We start from the raw sequence: 19,468 nt of genomic DNA on the forward strand, positions 1-19,468 counted from the left end.
TAGTTTTTTATCTAACAAAATTCAATCCATATCAAAAGGGAACTTGAGCCTAATCAGACCATTTGAGGGCCTTTTTCTCTAAGTGACCAAATCATATAAAATAACATGACTTTGCAGAAAATTTAGAGAGCAATAAACTAATTTGAAACACCTTAGGGGAAAATGTTAAACACCTATAATATATTATAGATAAATATGAAGGACTGGGTTGCTAACGTTCTGCATTTTGTGGGACTTGAGAAAAAACAAAAGTATCCATATATTTGCAGTAAGAATTGAATTTACAAGTGATTTGCCGTACTCATGATACTCTATTCTTTTCAGTGCTCCAGATTATGCCTATGGCGCAAGTGGATTTCCTGCATGGGGAATACAACCAAACTCGGTTTTGGTTTTTGAGATTGAAGTTCTAAGCATAGAATAACTGACAAAATGGAGTTATGTAAGATCATAAACTGTATTTTTCTTTCATAGGTATGATTGACAGGTCTCTTAAACAGATGATCTATATGCCATACTGGAGGCAGCTGCCTTATGAAGTTTGTTGAACTTTAGCAAGTCTAAGAACCTTTTTATGCTTCTCGACTTGTGCATCTTGTCTTCTTATGACATGCTTTGATTAAATGAACTGTTCCTCAGTGAAACTGAAAGGCGTTTGTTTTCACATGCTATTTATCAACACCTATTGATTCTTGTGCTAGAACAAAGGTAGTTTTTGTTCTCTTACGACAAGAAGTAAACTGGGGTTTAGGTGCACCAACTTGGTGAAGATAATCTGCTCAAGTTTGCTGCAGTTGCAGAGAAAAGGAAATTTATTTGAGAACTCATTCTAGATTGGGTCTAATTCTTCCATATTCGGGCATGTCATTATAAGTTGTTTGTTGTGTGCAAATGGACATGTTCTGTAAAGAGTAATGGGTATTGGCATTTTCACATGGATCCCTTCTCTTAAATTCTTGACATTTCAGGCGGTGCCCATGATTAGCGGGCACTGGCAAAGGTGATCGGCCATTAACATCCCTGTGGACATCCAAGGTAAGCCTGAATTTTGATGCCGCCGGATCAAGCAGGCTAGTAAGGCTCTATTTGTGAGCTGGGTGTCTAAGTGCGGTTGTGGGTTCAGAGAAGCGAGCCATCGATCATTGAAGTTCAACCCCTCTCTCATTTACGTTAAGGTCCTGTTTGGAAACTGTCAGTTGGTGGCAGCTAAGGATGCAGTTATGGAATCCGCAAAATTTGTGGTTTTAGCAAATCCACACGGTTTTTGGGATAAGTGGAACGGTACGTAGGTAAGTGAAATGTGAAACTGGAGGTGTCAAATACTATCCCAGTTTCATCATTTCTTACAACTCCATCCATCCCAAACGACTTTGCTGGGTATTCCTTACTTCCCACTCCGGCTACATGATGCTATGGCTACTTCTTGGAGGTGGCCATAGTTGCCACCACCAACAGAATTTATCCCTTTGGGAGGCTTCTACAGGTAGAACTGTTTCTACCGGAAGAGCCACTTTAGAGTCCCAAGGTGATTACTGAGTCTCTCTCTCTCTCTCTCTCTCTCTCTCTCTCTCTCTTTTGAGCCTTTGAGGTAATATTGAGTTTTTAACGAGTGATGGAGGATTCAAGGGTTAAAAAGAGAACAAATGCACAACAATACACTGAGTGGGCTCACCACTGTGCCTGGATATATATATATATATATATATATATATATATATATATATATATATATGCATTGAGCCCCACTTGAAAGGAGCTCAAAATTGGTACAGTTGAGAGTTGGTCCTACTCCTATCTCTTGCCTAATAGGGTATGGATCATGGACCTGTTCAGCTTGGATCTAGATAAAAGGCTGGTCTCTGACCTGCATTGGCAAGACAGCCCAGCCCATTTAAGAGCAGAGGCAGGCTGGGTTTCCGAATCCGGGCATGGTGTTAACTTAGACTTGAGTTAGGCTGGGCTTGCCATGGTTGGGACCTTGCAAAACAGCAAGAAGTCCGCTGGCTGTCTGTGGGCTTGCTCGGAGTGGGTTCTTGAACCCTGCCAAGCACTTGGCTCAATCAGGCCTTGACTCGTTAACTGGCCAGCTGGACCAGACCATTGCCGAGCCCTATTTTAATGAGTATCGGGTTTAGGGTTGCAGACAGATCGGATTCAGGAAAGAGTTTTTGCAAATTTTGGCTGTTCCAGATCCGATCCGACTTCTCAATGTATTTTGTGATCTGAAATCCAAACCCTTTGCATTTCTAATTGGGCTTCATACCTTCGGTAGGCATTCACCGGTTGCAGAGAAGCTGGAATTTGCCGGCAACGTAGTTGAGAGAGAGAGAGAGAGAGAGAGAGAGAGACCTTGGGACTGTGGTTGTACCTTTAAATGAGTAGATTCCATTAGTGGTGGCCACCGTAGCCACCTCTAAGGGGGTAGCCATAGCATTTCTCTTACATTAATTACCTCCTCAACGTCATTCTCCCAAACAATAAATACCAGTTTGACTTTCACCAGACTCAATTCTCATACCAAGCACCAGCTCAGCCCGCAAGGAGAGACTATTGTCCCTCCCATCGTACTGCCAACTTTAAAAGAATTGGAGTCTGAAAGTGGCATCAGATTTGCTGCACGAACTGATCAAATCTGACTCTCCAACAATTTAAATATACCCATGGTTTTATATGCCAACCTGGGTTGGGGGTTGGGAGTTGGGAAGCTGATAATTTTGTTGTTTTGACTTAACATCCATTATTGACCTTTAAGATAGTCGTTCTTCTCATGCCAAACCAAATTGCTGTAAGTTATAGACAGGAGGAGACCTAGACTTTGAGCAGACGAGAGAAAAAGTGATCATCAAGTCTTTTGTACCTAGTTGAAAAAAAAAACCTCACATTTTTTTTTTAGGAAAAAGATGAAAAAAATTTAAAACCATTTCTTTTATATTTAAATGCATAATATACACCAGCACCACCCGTACTCTTATGGGACCTTACTTTTAGGATCTATTTTTGAAGGCAAGTGACCCTAAAATAGGTCTTCAAAATTTAAGCGCGAAGGATTGTTGTAGATCTTGAGCTATTCACCTTAGCTCCTCACTTACACGAGCACGTGCATGTGGTGCCACTTGTATGGTGTGTGCTCGTGAGATATTTTTTATTATACACTAGACTATTATTGTTCCCTTGCGACTTACAGTGTACAATTGCGCTTAGAGTCTGTTTTGCTTTTGTTGAGTCTGATGTAAGCTGTCCGGTTCAGGTGAATCAATACCCCGAAGGGGCAGCCCGTATACTTGAACTGTAATAGCCTGCGGGCAAAATTGTGAATGAAGTAAATGTGTTGAGCTTTCTTTTGTTCACCCTCATTGTGATTGCTTCTTGTGATTGCAATTTCTCTCCTTCTATTCTCTCTTGCTCTCTTGCACTCTGATTACAAGCTTCCGCGATCGGCAAGCGAGCTGACAAGTAGGCTTGCGGCGGTGAGGAAGGACCGTCGCGCCGCGCTGTCTCATTGAAGGAAATAGGCCCGTGACAAGTGGTACCAAAACCCATTCTTGTGCTGGGGAAGAAACTCTGGAGTCAGTGTCGGCAAACACGCCGACAGGCTACAATTTATGAGCAAGACATTGTGGCGCCTTATCAAAACTTGCGCAACACCAAAGGCAAGGCAGTTGCTGAAGCTGAGGAACTGGGTTCACCTCGGGGCCAAGAAGAGTTGACTACAATTGTTAACAAGCTGGTGGAAGAGGTGACTTCACATGAGGAAGCGATTTCACGTGCATGTGAATCATTCAATGGACTGAATGATGTTGTGGCGAGCCTGCAAGAGCAGGTAACCTTATTAATGGGGCAGATCACTTCGTTGACGACTACAGTGGCCGACTTGCAGATTGAAGTAAGGGAGCTTCAGTTGAAGAACCGTACGTTGCAATGGATAGTGACCCTAAATGGCAGAAATTGTGAGAGGCCATCAAAAATTGATGTGCCAAGACCCACAAAATTCAATGGTCTCGTGATAGCAAGTCCATTGAGAACTTCTTGTTCCAAGTAGAAGACTACTTGGATATCCAAAATGTGACCCTTGAAGATCTGAGAATTAAGGCTGCAGCGACCTTACTTGATGAAGATGCTATCGCTTGGTGGAGGCGCAAGCGCAATGACATGGAGAGGGGTCAATGTGTGATAAACACCTTTGATGACTTCAAAATGAAGTTGTGCAACTACTTCATGCCAAAAAATGCGCAGAGGCAGGCTTATCGGATGGTTCATGAGCTCAAATACACTGGTTCATTGCAAAACTATGTCAGAACATTCCAAAAGCTTATGTTGGAGATACCTAACATGCCAGAAGACGACATGCTCAACTGGTTCATTGTGGCACTTCAGTCATGGGCACAGTCTAAAGTGGAAAGGAGTAACCCCCATATTTTGAAGGATGCATATGTGGCGACAGAGCGCTTAATTGACACTCAGCGCAAGCCTTTCACCCCATTAACCAAAGTTGGAAAGAAGTCTGACCACAGAGGCAAGAAGGATAAGCAACACAATGATAAAGGTGAGGCGTCAACACACCATCAATCCGAAAAGAAACAGAACTTCACAAAGCATAACAACAACAACAAGGGTGCGGTTGTGACATGTTGGTTCTGCGGCGATAGACATATCGTCAAGCAGTGCCCAAAGCGCCTTGTAAAAGACGACGAGCAAGCCAATGCGGCACAGGAAGAATGCAATGATACTGAATGCAGTGACACTGAGACCATGCAACCAAGGATGGGGGCCATGTGATCGATTAACGCAGCTAGAAGTTGCGCAACTAAGAACATGCAGGTGAGTAAGGAACTTATGTACGTAGAAGTCATTATGAATGGAACGTCTACTTCAGCAATGATAGACTCCGGGGACACACACAACTTTATCTCGCGGAAAGAGGCAGAGTGGTTGGGCTTGAAAACTGGGTCAAAGCAGAGGACTATCAAAACAGTAAACTCTGAGGCCAAGCCCATCCTTGGTGAAGCAAGAGATGTGGCTACTCAAGTGGGGAGTTGGGTCGGCAAAGCCAACTTCTCTGTGGTGTCCCTAGACGATTTCAAGGTGATTTTGGGTATGGAGTTTCTGTGAAGCCAGAATGTTATGATGCTGCCAAAGTTCAATATGTTGATGATCATGGGGTGAGACATGTCCCACACAGTACAATGCCTTACGCAGAAAGGCAAGTCTTCAGTTTTATCGGCAATGCAATTGAAGAAGAGTGTTAAGCATGAAGAGCAGACATTCTTAGTTGCAGTGCATGCAAATGAAGGAAAGGTAGAAGCAGTAGTGTCGCCGACCCTAGCCCCACTATTGGAGGAGTTTCAGGGGGTGATGCTTCCGGAATTGCCAAAGCGTCTTCCGCCAAGATGTGAGGTCGACCACAATATTGAGTTGACCCCGTCAACGAAGCCTCCCGCAATGGTTTCATACCGTATGGAGCCAGCTGAACTGAAGGAGCTGCACATGCAGCTAGACGAGATGTTGGACACAGGCATTGTTCGTCCATCAAAAGCCCCATTTGGTGCCTCAGTCCTTTTCCAAATGAAACATGATGGCTCTAAACGGTTATATGTGAATTACCGTGCTCTAAACAAGGTCACGGTGAAGAACAAGTATCCATTGTCATTGATAGCGAACTTGTTCGATCAGCTAGGCAGTGTCCGTATCTTTTCCAAGCTAGATATGCGATCGGGTTACTGGTAGGTGAGGATTGCCGAAGGTGATGAGCCGAAAATAACTTGTGTTACCCGCTATGGTGCCTACGAATTTCTAGTGATGCTATTTGGGTTGACAAATGCTTCAGCCACGTTCACGACATGAATGAACCAGATCTTCTACCCTTACTTAGACAAGTTTGTGGTAGTCTATCTAGATGATATCATGATCTACAACAGCAACATGGAGGCACATGTCGGGCACTTGCGAACAGTGTTTCAGGTGATGAAGGAGAATGACCTTTGTGTCAAACGAGAGAAGTGTCTCTTCGGGCAGGAGGAGATCAGCTTCCTTTGCCACGTTGTGGGGCGTGGTGTGCTGCGTATGGATGGACAGAAAATAAGGGCAATCCAGGAATGGGTTCCGTCAAGCAAAGTGCCAGAATTGCGGTCATTTCTCAGCTTGACAAACTACTATCGGTGTTTTATTGAAGACTATCCCCTCATTGATGCGCCTCTCGTATATTTATTAAAGAAGAATCGGGTATGGCTCTGGACAGAAGCGTGCCAAGATGCCTTCGATGGCTTGAAGAAAGCCTTAGTGAGGGAGCTAGTGCTGCGACTGCCTGATCATTCGAGACCCTTTGAAGTTCACATGGTTGCCGCAGACTTTGCCAATGACAGAGTTATTATGTAAGATGGTCATCCGATCGAATATGAGAGTCACAAGCTGAAAGATGCAGAGAGGCGTTACATAATGCATGAACGTGAGATGATCGCTATTGTGTATTGCGTCAGGACCTGGCGGCACTATCTTTTGGGTGCTGAGTTTGTCGTCAAGACGGACAATGTGGCCACGGGCTATTTTCAGACGCAGAAGAAGTTGATGCCTAAACAAGCTCGATGACAGATGTTTTGGCTGAGTTCGACTTTGCCTTGAAGTACAAGGTTGGAAAGACCAATGTTGTGGCGAATGTCCTGAGCCGTAGGGCTAAACTGGCAGTTGTGCGCGCGGAGCCTTCTGAAGTGCATTTGGAGGGTGCATTGCTGAGTCGCATCCGTGAAGGTACGCAACAAGATCCGACCGCACAACACCTTGTTTCTCTGGCGCAGACAGGGAAGACTCGGTGATTTTGGCTACATGATGGCCTCCTCGTAACAAAAGGGGGACGCATCTTTTTGCCACGGTGGGGAAGCCTTCGCCGAGAGCTACTCAATGAGTGCCATGATACACTATGGGCCGGCCATCCTGGTCAGAAGCGGACCTTAACACTCCTTAGCGCGGCTACTATTGGCCGCAGATGAGAGACGACGTTGAGGGGTATGTGCGGACATGCCTCATCTACCAGCAAGATAAAGGGACAAACCAGAAGACTGTTGGTCTCCTTGAGCCTCTATCAATTCCAGAACATCCTTGGGATAGCATCTACATGGACTTTATTGTTAGTTTGCCGAAGGTAGAGGGTCTCAGTTCTATTTTGGTTGTGGTAGATCGTTTCTCAAAGTATGCCACCTTCATCCCAGCTTCCAAGGAGTGCCCTGCAGAGAAGACTGCAGAGTTGTTCGTAAAGCATGTGGTGAAGCACTGAGGCATACCAAAGAGCATTATGAGCGATCGCGATGCTCTCTTCACGGGCAAGTTCTGGCATGAAGTATTTTGGCTACTTGGCTCTGAGTTGCTGTTTTCAACAAGCTCTCATCCGCAGACAGATGGGCAAACAGAGTGCATCAATGGGATACTGGAGCAATACCTTAGGCACTTTGTTAGTGCCAATCAAAAAAATTGGGTGAAGCTCCTTGATGTGGCACAGTTTTGTTATAATCTACAGAAGAGTGAGTCTTCAAGCCACAATCTGTTTGAGATAGCCACGGGGCAGCTGCCAGTGACCCCGCACACTCTTGTCGCACAAGAAAAGGGAAGGTTATCCTTCGCCTATCAGTTTGTTCATGACTGGCACGAGCAAACTGAATTGGCGAAGGCATTCTTACACAAAGCGGCAAAGAGAATGAAGAAGTGGGCGGACAAACATCGTCGGCCCGCAAGGTTCCAAGTTGGGGATCAAGTGTTAGTGAAGTTACATTCTGGTCGCACAAGCATCTTCCGCGGGCGGCACCGCAGACTACTCAGAAAGTATGAGGGACCCTTCACCATCACAAAGAAGGTGGGAAAACTGGCATACAAGCTGGAGTTGCCCCCATACTTCAAGGTGCACCTGGTGTTCCACGTGTGCAACCTCAAGCAGTTCCAATCAGATGATGGAGACCCAGAACGCAGTGTACCACAATGTGCTCCCATCATGCAGAGGGCTCCGACAGCACAATGGGCCGAGAAGCACTTCAGTCAGATCATTCGCCACAAGGTCAACTACTTGGGGCAAGCGAAAAAATACTTGGTGCAGTGAGAGGAAACATCGGAACCAACGTGGGAGCCTGCATTTCGAATAAACAACTGCTACCTGGCTGAAGTCAGGGCTTACCACGAAACAGATGGCGTCGAGGACGACACATTATTTGAAGGGGGAAGCATGTTCCTTTGCGACTTATAGTGTACAGTTGCGCTTAGAGTCTGTTTTGCTTTTGTTGAGTCTGATGTAAGCTGCCTGGTTCAGGTGAATCAATACCTCGAAGGGGAAACCCGTATACTTGAACTGTAATAGCCTGGGGAAAAATTGTGAATGAAGTAAATGCGTTGAGCTTTCTTTTGTTCACCCTTGTTTTGATTGCTTCTTGTGATTGCAATGTCTCTCTCTCTATTCTCTTTTGCTCTCTTGCACTCTGATTACAAGCTTCCGCGATCTGCAAGCGAGCTGATTAGTAGGCTTGCGGCGGTGAGGAAGGATCGTCTCACCGCGCTGGCCCATAGAAGGAAATAGGCCCGTGACAATTATAAAGCGTAAGGGGGTTTCGTCCTAGGATGGTGTTACAAGCTCAAAACAAATAAGATCAAGTGAGCAAACTTCAACACAAGGCTCACTGGCTTGTTTTGGCTATACACACAACTGATTACAATTCTCTACCGTGCGACAGAATTCAAGTGACACAGCTTGTTTGCCATCGTGGGAGGTTCTTCGGCACACAAGCAGTGTAAACTGCTCCTGCAGATAGGCCAGGTGCGTAGGGATGTGTTGTATAGCGTGAGGCACACTGATGTGCATTGCAACTGACGACGCTCTGATGCGCGGCAGTGAACGGCTGAGGTGCACTGTATGCACGACAAGGCATTGTGTGTTGTTGCCTTAGGTGCGTGGTGCACGGCACGGAGGTTGCTGATGCATGCAATGCCTGAGTGTTGAGGCGCACGGCTTGCGGCACGTAAGTGCACTACGTGTGTGGCACGACAAGAGTGCTGCGGCAATGCGTGGCACATGTGTGCACGCTGCGGCAATGCGCGACACAGTAGATCTCTATGCTGTGCACGAGGAGCCTGCAACAACAAGGAGATCGTGAAGCTGGTTGGCTTGTGCACGAGCAGAGTGCAGCAAGTCTTCACTGCAATGTCAAGCTCAATCTTGAGCCTTTGGAACTAGTCCACTCGATATGCGCACTTTGATGTAAGAAGACAACGAGTCTTTCCTCACTAAGCGGCAGGGCATTTTTCACTGTGCGGGAAACCTCCTTTAGCTAAGCAGAGAATTACAAAAGGTCTCGCTGCTATCACAGCGCCCGATTACTAAAGTGCTGAAGCCAAGCAACGGCTACACAAGACAGTTTACACAAAGTAAGGATATGCGTTGTATGGAATTAGATCAATGCTACAAGTACTCAACGATTCTTTTGAACGAGCACTACGCTCTTGATGTCTTCGCAGGTGCGTTGATTTGCAAAGAGATCCGCATTGAAGCGTCGAGGAGTCACGCCAGTACAATGATTTTAGAACGAGCTTTTCACATCGCCAGATATATGATGAGCTTGATAAAGGCAAACACCCAATCAATTGATCCAATCCAACTGGGTTAGCCTAAAACTAGCCAGCAGAAAGAAGTTTGAATCTTAAACGCCTCTAATATCTCCAATGCCAAAAAACACAAAAGAGAAAAATCCTCTCCAAAGTTCAATTCTATTTCAAAATGATCCAAAAAGTTACAAATGTGACCCTATTTATAGGCTTTACAATACAGCAAACCACCGTTTGCAAACCCGCCATAATTCGGTTGGAACCCGCTTGATTTTTCAACGAATTCAAGCCACTGGCACAAGTGGTCCCCCAAGGAGGAGGAGGCTCCCTTACATTGAATCTGGTCATTCCAGGTGGCATTTCTTGTTAGATGCGCTGACGTCTACCAAGCCATCTTCCAGCTGACTGAGTTCAGTTACTGCGCTGTATGAGCTAGTTGACCGGTCACCGCACTACCGAGCTGGCCCTGTGCGGCTGCGCATGGCTGACACTAAGTGTGCGACTAATCCCTCCCAAGTCTCCGGAATTGTCGGAAGCCCCCATTAGCCTCATTCATTCGTCGTCGAGCGCCTTCACTCTTCATTACTTCCTTTTCATCTCTCCTCTCCTCTCCTCCTGGTCTCTCCGGCGAGATGAGCAGCCACCAGTAGTAGTGGCCCTCTTCCTTTCTCATCTATGATTACCTCTCTCCGTACGTCGTGTGCGGTAAACCACTGAACCCCATCCTCCTTCGACCACCCCCAATCCCCAACAGAAGAGGAAAAAGGAAGGAATCACGCCACCGAGAATTTCATTCTCCGTCGCCAGAACAGAGCAAATCACCCATAGTCATCATATTATATAACAAAAATAATAATATATGGGTGTGAAAGCTTTCGTTGAAGGAGGCATCGCGGCCATGGTGGCCGGCGTCTCCACCCACCCTCTCGATCTCATCAAGGTCCGTATGCAACTCCACGGCGAGGCTCCCACCACCACCTCTCTCCGCCCCGCCCAGGCCTTCGCACCATCCGCACCACCACCAGGACGCGTCGGCCCAATCTCACTCGGCGTCAAGATCATAAGAACGGAGGGTCCTGCCGCGCTTTTCAACGGAGTCTCCGCCACCGTCCTCCGGCAGGCCCTCTACTCCACCACGAGGATGGGTCTCTACGACATCTTCAAGGAGAAATACTCCGACCCATCTACCGGAAACTTCACCCTGGTCCGCAAGATCACCGCCGGGCTGGCTGCGGGCGGGATCGGAGCGGCCGTCGGCAACCCGGCGGACGTGGCGATGGTGAGGATGCAGGCGGACGGGCGGCTGCCGGTGGAGCAGCGTCGGAACTACACGAGCGTGGTGAACGCCATCGGGCGGATGGTGAGGAGCGAGGGGGTGACGAGCCTGTGGCGGGGGTCGTCGATGACCATACAGCGGGCGATGCTGGTGACGGCGTCTCAGCTGGCGACGTACGACCAGATGAAGGAGTCGATCTTGAGGAACGGGGTTATGCGGGACGGGCTCGGAACGCACGTCACCTCGAGCTTCGCCGCCGGGTTCGTGGCGGCCGTGGCGTCGAACCCGGTTGACGTGATCAAAACGAGGGTGATGAACATGAAGGTGGTTCAAGGTGAGTCCCCACCCTACGCGGGACCGCTTGACTGCGCGTTGAAGACGGTGAGGGCAGAAGGGGCGATGGCTCTGTACAAGGGCTTCATACCCACCATCACCAGGCAGGGGCCCTTTACGGTCGTCCTCTTTGTTACACTGGAGCAGGTCAGGAAACTGCTCAAGGATTTCTGAAAGTTATTATTGAATTGGGGGAAAAAGATTTCAATTGAATAAAAGGATTTGATGATGGTGGTTGGTGAGAAAGGAGGAGGAGGATGATGATGATGACGACGATAAATTGGAGGTAATTTAGATGATCTATTTTGTTATTTACTTGTTGTTTTTTTCATCTTTTAGGGAGGGATTAAGATGATTATAGAGGTTAATTTGAGAGTGTTAACCATAGATTTGTTCCTTTCTTCATCATTATACATATGGAAGTTGGTTTAAATTTACGAGAGTGTTAACCATAGATTTGTTTCATTATACATATGGAAGTTGGTTTAAATTTACCTTCCTGTTTCTTGCTTCTTCTTCTTTCTTTTAGCTGTTATTGAATCTTGATTTTTCCCAGACTCTGAGGCTTTATGATGGATAATACATTTTTGCGAGCAATTCAAATGATAAATTCCTTTCAAGGTGCTTAATGCATCTCATTCTTTTTTAGATGAGCTCGTCAAAGGAACGCTTGCTTTTCTTTTTTCTAATGAACGTTGTTGTCCGATCTTTGTTGCGATTGGATGATTCTTGTGTTATGGACAATTGAACGCTTGTGCGTGATTCCTGAATTATTGTTGAGCTGAATTATATGAGGCGTTTGGCCAGCAAGACAAAGGCCTAGAATAGACGCCTTTGAGGTTGAACCTAAGCATTTAATGTTGGGAGAAAACAACCAAGCCCCAAGTGATCTTTAATCCGTTTCAACTTTCAACTGATTTTGCATAAGTGAAGAAGATGCATGTAAGAAAAATAGGATTGCTTGAGTGAGAGATTAGCCTACAAATGCTTCACTACCACAATAGAAGCACCTTAGGTTCTTTCGGGTGCACCTACACTAACCTAGTTAGAAATTATGGGCCTAGACCCTATCTTCTTAATCAAACATCATAGATGCATTTCGCAGCTTGTTCAACCTTATATACACGTCACAATCACATGATCCACACCTTGTTATTACTAAGCAATTGATGCACATTATCTCTTAGGGTTTGACTGGCAAGAAAACTTCAAAAATTATGGTTTCAACTAGGTGAATGTAGATACAGTCGGATGTTCATATCATTTTCAGCAACTTTAGGTACTTATTTACATTATTTTTATTATCATGTCTTCAAATTTTAGCAAATTTTATTGGTTATAGTTGTTTTATTTCTTTTAATCTCAATGACACTTTCAGTGTTAATCCGCCAAAGTTATAATTCAATCGTCTTACGAAAGCCCGGTCATATGGCATGGAAGATGTAGTGCCAGTAATTTTAAAGGGTAAAGACGTTGTCTACATATCTCACAAACTGACGTCGCCTCCACAGGATATCTCAAAAGTCAATGTCCTGTAGTCTAATTTTTAGGGTGCATTTTTATTGCTCTCATACGTGAGGTGATATGAGATCATAGGATCTCTAGCCCAAATCTCCCATCGAACTAGAGATCCATGTATTTTTTTTTATTATTTTGAGGATTAGATCATCGGACTTGAGATCCTCTGTTTGTAAAAACTGCCATAGGCACTACGCTAGATCTAGCTAATCAAATGTGCCCTTAAAACCAAGTGAATTTTTCCACATTAGAGTTGACTAGGTACGAGACATTACCCCGTATCACACTGACCGCATATTGGCTGGCCTCTGTTTGGTAAAACCCTTGAGGTCCTCCCTGCCCACCATGGACTTGTACACCCAGCTTCAACCATTCAGCAAGAGACACAACCCATGAGTTTTGAACTTGTGACGTCCCGTCAACTTGGTAGCATTCACAAGTCACCCCTACCAAATGAGTGAAACCATTGTATAGTTGTCTTAAGCACACATATCAGATTGATAAAAACATTTTCATGTTAATGCAATTGGGCCTCAGTTCCATCCTGGTTGTGGTGGATCGTTTCTCAAAGTATGCAACCTTCATCCCAGCTTCGAAGGAGTGCCCTGTAGAGAAGACTGCATGGTTGTTTGTAAAGCATGTGGTGAAACATTGAGTCATACAAAAAAGCATTATGAGTGATCGTGATGCTCGCTTCACGAGCAAGTTTTGACATGAAGTATTTTGGCTATTTGGCTCTGATTTACTATTTTCAACAAGCTTCCATCCGTAGACAGATGGGCAAACAGAGCACATCAACGGAATACTTGAGCAGTACCTTAGGCACTTTGTTAGTGCCAATCAGAAAAAATGGGTGAAGCTCCTTGACGTGGCACAATTTTGTTATAATATGCAAAAGAGTGAGTCTTCAGGCCACAACTTGTTTGAGATAGCTACGGGGCAGCAACCACTGACCCTGCACACTCTTGCTACACAAGAAAAGAGAAGGTCATTCTTCGCTTATCAGTATGTTTGCGACTGACACAAGCAGAATGAGTTGGTGAAGGCATTCTTACACAAGGTGGCAAAGAGAATGAAGAAGTGGGTGGATAAGCATCGTCGGCCCACTGAGTTTCAAGTTGGGGACCAAGTATTGGTGAAGTTATATCCAGGTCGCACAGGCATCTTCCGCAGGCGGCACTGCGGACTGCTCAGAAAGTATGAAGGACCCTTCATCATCACAAAGATGGCGTACAAGCTGGAGTTGCCCCCAGACTTTAAGGTGCACTCGGTGTTCCACATGTGCAACCTCAAACAGTTTCATTCAGACGATGGAGATCCAGAACGTAGTGTGCCACAATGTGCTTCCGTCATGCAGAGGGCCCCGACAACACAACGGGTCGAGAAACACCTCAGTAAGATCCTTCGTCACAAGGTTAACTACTTGGGCGAAGTAAAGAAGTACTTGGTGCAGTGAAAGAAAACAATGGAACCTACGTGAGAGCCAGCTTTCCGGATGAACAGCCGCTACCCGGCTGAAGTCAGGGCTTACCATGAAACAGATGACGCCGAGGACGATGCATGATTTGAAGGGGGGAGCATGTTCCCTTGCAACTTACATTGTAAAGTTATGTCTAGCGTCTGTTTTGTTTTTGTTGAGTTTGATGTAAGTTGCCTGGTTCAGGTGAATCAATACCCCAAAGGGGCAACCCGTATACTTGAACTATAAATGCTTGCGGGCAAGATTGTGAATAAATTAAATGTGTTGAGTTTTCTTTTGTTCACCCTAATTGTGATTGCAATTCTTCTCCTTCCATTCTCTCTTGCTCTCTTGCACTCTGATTACAAGCTTCCGCGACTGGCAAGCGAGCTGACAAGTACGCTTGCGGCGCTGAGGAAGGACCGTCGCGCCGCGCTGGCTTATTGAAGAAATTAAGCCCGTGACAGTAGCGACCAATTTTTTAAAAAATAACCGCTTTAAATGCCCCAAACAGGATCAATATTGAAAACTGACAACTCAACCCATACAAATCACTAGAACGTGAGATCAAGTGAGCATCTGTATATGGCGCAACAAAAATTATTATGTAACAGCTCTGACGCTTTCTAAGACAAACAATTGGAATTGATATTAAAGCTCGGGTCATCGCAGTCATCCACCCAACCATTGAGCAAACGCCATTAAGGTTATACTCATTCGTGACTGCATCTTAGGCTTTGTTTGGGAGCTTTGCATTGAGATGAAAACACCATCTCCATGTTTTGCCAAAACATGGTTTTGCTAAAATGTGGTGTTAAGGATGGAGTTGCCAAAAACATACTCTTGTGAATGGTGTTGAAGTGTGGTTTGGGGTTGCCAACTCCATTCCAAATGCAGTGCTCCCAGACGAGCTAATCTTCATGGATTCTGGACCTCCCACAAATTCTTTTCCAATCTATAGTAGCCTATTGAAATCTTATAAGAACGAGGAAAAACTTTGAGCTTTGCAATGGGATGAAAACACCATCTCCTTGTTTTGCCAAAACATGGTTTTGCTAAAATGTGGTGTTGAGGATGGAGTTGCCAAAAACATCCTCTTGTGAATGGTGTTGATGTGTGGTTTGAGATTGCCAACTCCATTCCAAATGCAGTGCTCCCAGACGGAGCTAATCTTCATGGATTCTGGACCTCCCACAAATCCTTTTCCAATCTATAGTAGCCTACTGGAATCTTATAAGAACGAGGAAAAACTTTGGAATCTAATAAAATGCAATACAGCAGATTAGCTAGCTCACGTTAAGAGGAAGCTGAGATTACATTCTATATTATATATGGTTGGGGATCTCTCGTTACCCCCCTTCTTTGTTTCCAACATTGTATAGACCAAATTGAACTGATTACGTGAAGAGGTTTGTCCCCAGTGTGGCCGACGATGATATAACTAGGTCGAAAATAACAAATCACCTTCATGACTATGGTAAATTGGTACTAAAGGGAAAAGGAAATGTCATCTAGACTGGACCCCAATCCATTGAGGATCGTGAGCCACAAAGATAAGGAAAGGAGAGTTTGTGACACTACATGGCAAAATAATCATCTACGGTTGTAAACTTTACCGTGTAACCATATTTCAACATGTTTTTACTGTTGTAAATTGTCGCATCTATAAATGAACCACCTCTAGGCTCTAGCTCACGGTGGACAAGTGAGAAACAGATCCTTACAGAAAATACCTGTAGCCCCCGCTGGATCCACACGTCGATTCCCCTTCCAGCCTCAAATCAACAGAAGTTTACGGAATCTTTTCACATTAAAAAAAAAAACGCGGTGGATAGCTTGTATATTGTCAATCAAGTTTATTCCCTCGGTTGAGGTTCTTTAAAGCTGAGCCTAGGCAGTCCTTTGCTGTAAGGTCGAAGCTGGGTGTACTCCCCGATGGGCAGGGAGGAACTCAAGGGTTTTAACAATCAAAAGCCAGCCGATTCTCAAAAAAAAAAAAAAAATCAAAAGCCAGCCACCGTGCAGCCGGTGATTGGGGGATTTTTCCCTTGGAATATCCAAAAATATATACAATTTAAAAAACAATGATTTTATTTCAACAACAGATCCAAAGTTTGATTCCAACCAAACAAACTATGCCCGATATATATCAAAAGTTGCTCCAGTGTACAAGTTTTCATCGAAGACATATGATCTTACGTATAGATTAGTAGCATCTATAGTCAAAACTTTGCTGGGCTTTCTACATACAATGAGTTTCTTTGCATAACGGTCACGTACCAAAGAAACTAGAGGTTCAGCCATGCACCTATGGGTCATTTACAAAATCAGAACAATAGACATCTCAACAAGCTTGTTTTTCTTATAGTAACAGATACAAAAGAAGTGTAATTTTCCTTTTTTTTCCCTTCTCTTTTTTTTTTCCTTATTAACAATGGTTTCTAACCTGAACTGAATTACTAATATAACCTATACCTGTACAAAAATGCCGGAGACAATGGTAGCACTGCAAGAACATTTAGATATCTCTGGGTCAAGGGGCTCAAACTCCAACGGTACATCAGACCACCGGGGAGCTTCCACTCATGCAGCTGCTCAAATTGGTGACCTTGACTTTCGCTACTTACAGCCAAAAACTGATGGTAATCCTCAGCTTCCATATACACAACTAGGATTTAGTAGTAAAAATAGTTCGAGTCCTTGTGGTTCGGTGCATCTTTACAGAGAACGGATCGCACTTCCATAACTGACCTAGGCGGCTCTAGGTCCTTCTCTTGCAATGCATGACCCTGTAATCTCTGCATCTGAGATGCAAATGTGTCATCCAGAATCTGCAAGCAGGATAAAAAATCTAGTGAAACAAAAACAAGCTAAAATCATTCAACAGAAGAAGAAAATAGAACAGAGCTATCTGAAAAAGGTGAATAGTGTTTCGGGTCTGGATCCTGTACCAGACCCGAATTCACTCATGCATTAGCCCAGACCCGAGTTCATTCTTGTATAAGCCTGTTTTTTCTTTGTATCCGGGTTCGGATATTACACCAGACCCGACCCGACCCACTGTGTACACTTAAGTGTATTAATACAGGCATTAGGTCACGATTTCGGGGATGAAGAAATCGTGACAGCAGCAATCGATCTTTTGGGTTCTCTCTCTCTCTCTCTCTCTCTCTCTTAATACAGGTACACATGAAAAATTTTCATGGTATCAGAGCGTAGATCCCCTAAAGGCTGAAAAGGAATTTTGGTTGCTTCGACGATCTGAAAATCCAAGGTTCTTCGTTCCTCTCTTACTCCCCTTCCTTGTCTACCTTTTCTTTTCCCCCTTTTCTGAAGTCCCCTGCGTTCTCACATCTCGCGTGGGACTACCTCTGTCAATCTGTGATTCACGTGAAATCCATTCACGAGAACCCAGATCGTGAAAAAGGGGGGCTACATGATTCCAAGTGTATAGATTCACGTGAAAGGGATTCCAGGTGAACCGATTCACGTGAACCCATTCACGAGAACCACTATTATCCATTGTTCGATCATCTTTTGCTTGTTGCCCTATCTTTCAAAATCTATATCTACATATTTGAATGATACAGTTTGCAGTTTTCCCATGATTTCATATTCGAATGCTGCAGTTTTCAGTTTTCCCATGATTTCTCATTGCTTCGTTATGCAATCAATCCTTTGATTACTTGTTTCTACGTTTGTCAAAAAGGGAGAGATATATTTAACGTGTGAAGGTGTCTTTTCACACATCGTTGAATATCAGTTTTCACAAGTTGAACATCAGTTCCTGCACCCTCCGATTCTGTCAATTTACGACCCTCTGTTCAAAAAAAAAAGGAGGATTAAAATTTTTCGTGGATACTCCTGTTGATTCTTATTCTCGATGGATCCTTATCACACTCAATCAAACCTTTCTCAATTGTGTATGTCAAAAATGTTGAATTTCTCAATTGGGAAAGGAAAGATCAATCAATTATTGCATACATCACATCAACTTTGTTTCAAGAGATTCTTGTTGCCATTCCTGACAACTGTACAACGCTAAACTCTGGGAACGATTGGTTTAAACGTATTCGCAGGTTTCTCAAGCAAGGGTTGTTTTTCTGAAAAGGGAATTTCAGTTGCTAAGAAAAGATTCTATGACAATCATAGAATATTTGAACAAGATAAAGATCATCTCAGACCAGCTTGCAATTATAGGGTGTGTCGTTAGTGATAATGATATGGTGCAACAAACTCTGAGTGAATTGGGATCTTACTACAATATGATAGTTATTTCACTATTGTGTCTTCCTATTCTTCCTACATTCGATGAGCTACGAGCCAAATTGATCCAGTATGAAATGACTCTAAAGGGATTCTCTGAAGAAATTTATAATCATCCAAATACTCAAGAAGTTTTGACCACAGGAGTGACTTATGGTAGAGGACGGGAACGAGGAGGACAAGGCCGAAGTGGACACGGAGGGCGTGGTTTGCTTCCCACTCCAAACATGTTAACTCATGCGCAAGGACCAAGACCCATTCCTACTTTATTCCTTTGTAACAAGAAGGGGCATATCAAGGCGAATTGTTGGCATAATCCAGAGAATAAAAGAAAGGGTCCACAGACAGAAACCAAAAGAAAGTTCTCAAATACCGGAGACAATGGAGAGATTAAAGAATTGTTGATATCTGCCTTGTCAGAATTAAAATTAAAGCAGAGTGATGAAGGCACCTGGTTTGTCGATTCAGGGGCAGCAACTCATATAACCGACGATGCAGGTAAAATTTCTAACCTTATTCCTTATTTCGGAAAAAGTAAGATTGTCACTGGAGACATATCCCACCATCCTGTTTCTCATGTTGGAAAGACTGTCATTCCCATGTCACATTCCACTCTTACTCTTTCTGACGTTCTTCATGCTCCTGACATTAAGAAAAATATTGTCTCCGTCTCCAAACTTATTGATGATAATAATGCTTCAGTTGAATTCACTCCCTTCTTTGTGCAAGTCAAGGACCTACGCACGAGGGAAACATTCGCTGAAGGAAAGAGACGAGGCAACATGTATGTCTTTGAAGAAGCTCCATGCCATGATGTTCGCCCTTCTCACCTAATTTCGAAACCTTCATCAGAGTCGTGTTCATCCTATTCTGCTAGTGTTTTTAGTATCTCTGAATGTAATAAGTCATTCTTATGGCATAGTAGGTTAGGACATTGTGGGAGTCATTTTATTGAGAAACTTGTTTCTAATAATCTCATTCCAAAAGAAACTCTTAATGGGGATGAGAGCAGTCATAAATGTTTCAGTTGTCTTTTATGCAAGAGT

At 44.3% G+C, this 19,468-nt stretch overlaps 2 protein-coding genes across 3 annotated transcripts in view; one reads left to right on the forward strand and one right to left on the reverse strand.

Moving 5' to 3' along the window:
* The first annotated feature begins 9,750 nt into the window (after positions 1–9,750).
* LOC149841545 (mitochondrial uncoupling protein 4-like) lies at positions 9,751–11,630 on the forward strand. The gene has a single exon (XM_090004837.1). The coding sequence runs from the start codon at positions 10,430–10,432 to the stop codon at positions 11,351–11,353; it is 924 nt and encodes a 307-aa protein (XP_089860963.1). The 5' UTR covers positions 9,751–10,429; the 3' UTR covers positions 11,354–11,630.
* Positions 11,631–16,329: 4,699 nt separating this feature from the next.
* The window catches only part of LOC149841546 (pesticidal crystal cry8Ba protein), a 66,351-nt gene continuing 63,212 nt past the window's right edge, over positions 16,330–19,468 (reverse strand). For both annotated transcript variants that reach the window (XM_090003900.1, XM_090003901.1), the window contains exon 23: positions 16,330–16,987. In XM_090003900.1, coding sequence (XP_089860026.1) covers positions 16,832–16,987 — 156 coding nt within the window. In that variant the 3' untranslated portion in view covers positions 16,330–16,831. The remainder of the gene's footprint in view (positions 16,988–19,468) is intronic.

Source organism: Nuphar pumila, chromosome 4, assembly GCF_984573655.1.
Source record: "Nuphar pumila chromosome 4, dmNupPumi1.hap1.1, whole genome shotgun sequence".
Classification (NCBI taxonomy): domain Eukaryota; kingdom Viridiplantae; phylum Streptophyta; class Magnoliopsida; order Nymphaeales; family Nymphaeaceae; genus Nuphar; species Nuphar pumila.